The sequence below is a fragment of the Phytophthora infestans genome, genomic scaffold (genome assembly GCF_000142945.1).
Source record: "Phytophthora infestans T30-4 supercont1.32 genomic scaffold, whole genome shotgun sequence".
NCBI lineage: Eukaryota > Oomycota > Peronosporomycetes > Peronosporales > Peronosporaceae > Phytophthora > Phytophthora infestans.
The window spans coordinates 241,029-244,979 of record NW_003303727.1 but is presented as its reverse complement, the minus strand read 5'-3'; the positions used below and the strand labels follow the sequence as shown (position 1 = coordinate 244,979).

The following is a 3,951-nucleotide window of genomic DNA, read 5'->3' as shown; positions in this document are numbered from 1 at the left end:
GTCAATCTGGGACCAGAAGCGGGCGGCAGCTTTCATAAGTAGTCCCGCGGCTTTCTCGCCCGAACCGGGGTACGGATGATGAATACATATCCGTACCCGGGCTCATCGTGAGCGCTAGAAGTCTGCGCGCTTCAGGGATGTCCCCTTGGCAGCATACGCTTGCTGATCAACGTGGGCAACCCTCACACGAAGATCACGCTGGTCCAAGGATGTGGGACAGCTGCTGATCTTCATGGAGTTCCCCATAACTCCGTGGGCGAGTACTTGAGAGTCTCCACCCACGCCCAGAACATGTCCTCACAAGAACTCCCATGTGGGACAGTTCTCGGGCATAACCCAGGGGTATCCCCAAACAGGATAGAGACCACCCCGGGTCTCGGGCTTCTTACGACAAGTCGTGAAGTCCTTAAGGGGAATGCGGTGTGGCGCGAGAAGCACACACCGAGCAGCCTCCACGTTGTCGACGAACAACTGTTCTTTCTGAACAAGGGCTCGTTCATAGATGCCCCTAGAAGTGTGGCCGCCCACAAGGCCACGAGGAGCGACGAGAAGCTCTAAGAAGAGGTCAGCCCCAGAGCTCTCCTCGGGAGGCCAATACCCTCTTGAGTTGATGGCAGCTCCCTGGCTGACGGGTGCCGCCACCGAACCCCCACGCACACGCTGGGCAGCTTGGAAATCCTCCTGCTGCTGGTCGAGGTCATTCGAGACCTCCCGGGGCTCAACAATGGCACCCTCCTCTTCCTCTTCTTCCTCCTTCTCCTCCTCTTCATCCGAGGAGCCGAAGAGACTCTGATAGGAGCGTCAATTCTCCTTCTCCTCGCGGAGTGGAGACTTAGAGGCGGTACGCTTCTTTGAGGGCTTGGCGCCTTCGGCTTTAGAGGCCTTAGCGCGCGCAAGACCCTCGGCAAGCGAGAGACGTTTGCGAGGACTCCCTTCCTCATCGCCACCGGCTTTGGGAGTGCCCTTAGCCTTAACGGCCGGACTCTCAGAGCGCACAGAGGTCCTGGGACTGTGATCACCGTGATCACTAGCGGACGACTGCACGCTGTCTTCTTTGTGCTCACTGGGCACTGGGCTGTGCCCTCCCACAGAGCCCGCAGGAGCATCATGAGTGCTCTCGGACTCGGCATCGTCCTCACTGCCCGAGTTGAACTCACGTTCTACGAACCGAGGGTTCGGACGATTGTCTGAAGACGAGGGCGACGGACTGCGGCGCCTGCTTGCGCGCTTGTCCGCAGCCGCGTCACCCGAGGATCCGATAGCCTCGGAGGCCACCTGAGTAGCCTCCTTAAGTGCAGAGCCTTTGCCGTGAGGCTTAGTGCTCTTGGCCTGCGCCTTACCGGCTGCAGCCTTGGAGCGTGTCTTAGCACCGCTCTTAGCAGTGCCACGAGGCATGTTAACGGTCGAAGTGAGACCTTGACGAGAGCGCACAGGTTGCTGCTCGAGGCTCTAACTGTAAAGTGAGCCTCTCGCCGCGCTCGCGCGGCCGAGTCGATGGTTTTCGACTTTGAGAATGAGAGTTTGTGACGAACATCTCTTCATTCTGATTGGTCGGTAAACCGAACCTAAGTGGGGGAGGATGTAACGGGGTACGTAGCACTAAGTGTACCCTGGTTGCATGAAGTGTGACACTTCACACTTCAGGAGTATGACATGTCATACTCCGGGATATTTGGTACAAGGTACCAAGGTCATTCAAAACCAACCATTGGTTAAATGACATTGCATTTCTATAGGTAACTGATAGTTTGTATTAACCACAAACTTAACCTACCTATAAATATACTCAGTTTACAATCTACCTTATTTAGGTCACTTCGCTCTCTTTAATTAAAGAGGGGACCTGTGAACTGCCGTTCACTGAGAGTTTGTATACTCTCGGAAGATAACTTCCTCTAGCGCAAGGTGCTGTGTGACCCCGTCACAGATGAAGCTTTAGATCTCTTAGATCTATTGAACGTTAGTAGCTTCGACGTATCAATGTATTTTGGTGCTTTCTTCTTTTTTTGTTCCTTAGCGAGATGACTAACACTGATCTTCTGAAGCTGATTGGACAATGTTTCAATATTTGTTGAGCCGTAGTCATTTCTGGATGGTGCTACAGGTTTCGAGTGATCTACCTCGCCTGATCCATCAATCTCCATTGCCTGAGGCATTAATTGTCGTCGAATCCTCTTTCGTCGATGCATTTTTCTTTCTTTTGGATAGTATATACAAGTAGATAAAATGAGCTTTCCAATTCTGTTAAATCTGAACAATCAAGTGGCTACTCACCAGTTCCGATATCGATTCTCGCAGCCAATTGACTTCAGTCAGTATGAAATTGCACTAGGATCAATATCTATATACTACTCGTGGCGAGCAATTACTGCTCAGCGCCAAAACAATAGTTTCAAGATCATATGGCCGACAGCTTCTACTACAACTACTTATTCTATCACACTCCCTGATGGCACATATTCAGCAAGCGAGATCAACAACTACCTCCAATACTTTTGCATTCAGAACAATCTTTATCTGATCAATAACACGACTGGACAGTACTACTATTTCATCTCATGTGCCGAGAATCCCTCCAGTTATGCTCTACAGTTTAGTTTGCAGCCAGTGAAGAATATCACTGGATACACTGCTGCTAGCGGATTTCCAACGATTCCAGCTACTGCATACACGCCTCAGCTCCAAGTAGATAATGCTGCTTTCGGAACTATCATCGGATTCAGCCCAGCTATATATCCAGCGGCGCAAACGACTAGTGTTTATGCGGTTAATAGCAATTTGGTGCCTCAGATAGACCCGACAGCCGCTGTTGTTATTACTTGCTCAAATCTCTACAATCCAATCGCAAACAACAATCAAGTACTACACACATTCACGTCTGCTGGGATTGAATATGGCGGTCTAATCACAACGTCTCAAGGACAAGAATTAGCGTATTGTCCCATGCAAGGAACCAATTCAGAACTGACGCTATCATTTCTCGATCAGAATATGATCCCTCTTGGTATCATTGATAACAACGGTAGATTCCCAAATGGTACGTATGCGGAACTGATCGGATTAGAGATCAGGATTTGAGACCTGAATTATGAACAGACTGAAACCAAAGAAAAACACTTTTAAAGGGGAGAAGATGAAGCATATACCGAGGTCTTCTGGTTGCTACACGGACATATCTACAACGTAGCACTAGTGAGTGTACTACCGTCCGCTGCGGGTGTAGCAACTGCCTCCAGTTCCTCCAGTGGAGGATCCACGTCGCTGTCAACGTCAGAGGGAATGTCCACAACCTGTGGTAGCTGAATGACCTCGCGAGGAACACGGCGGGCTCGCCCACGAGGAACATCAGCAACGCGGCGTACGTACTCAGCTGATATAGCCTTGATCACCGTCACAAATGTCGCCATTGAAGGATGCGGGGTTGGGAAACGTGTATTAAGCTCCCTGTTAAACCTCTCCAGGGGATTATTCGTTCGTGCGACCAACTCGTTGTTCATGCCGAATACGTTCCAGACATCGATGGTATACTGCTCCAGCCAAGTGCGGTTGAAATACCCCCAAAAATCGGCCCATTTTTCAGTAGAGTAGGTCACGCCAGCTTGAGCACAGCGCAACTTGATCTCACGCTTTACCCACTTAATACCTCGCTCGATGTGAGCAGGATCAATCACCGTCAGGGTGTCTAGGACACCACGTGTCATTGCAATCAGACACTCTTCCTCCGGAATAGCATAGCGCTTCATAGCCCGTCGGAGTGCTTGTTTCAGATGAAACAAGCACCCCAACACAATTGCGTTCGGAAACTGTGTTTGTAGTGCGTCCAACAGTGGCGCTTCGAAGTCACAAACAATTTCGGCCGGTTCGAGTTGCTGGTCCCGGTGATTGTACGATAAAATGAATCATATCCCAGTAGGCGTCCGCCAGTACGCGAGGTGCTCAGAATGTAGAACA

At 50.4% G+C, this 3,951-nt stretch overlaps 1 protein-coding gene across 1 annotated transcript; it reads left to right on the top strand.

Annotated features, from left to right (window-relative positions):
• Positions 1–2,226: 2,226 nt before the first annotated feature.
• PITG_14036 (uncharacterized protein) lies at positions 2,227–2,905 on the top strand (the record flags this gene model as incomplete). Its single annotated transcript, XM_002899127.1, has 3 exons — positions 2,227–2,596; positions 2,660–2,811; positions 2,861–2,905. 3 exons carry the CDS (start codon positions 2,227–2,229, stop codon positions 2,903–2,905), a joined length of 567 nt encoding a protein of 188 aa, XP_002899173.1.
• Positions 2,906–3,951: the final 1,046 nt, after the last annotated feature.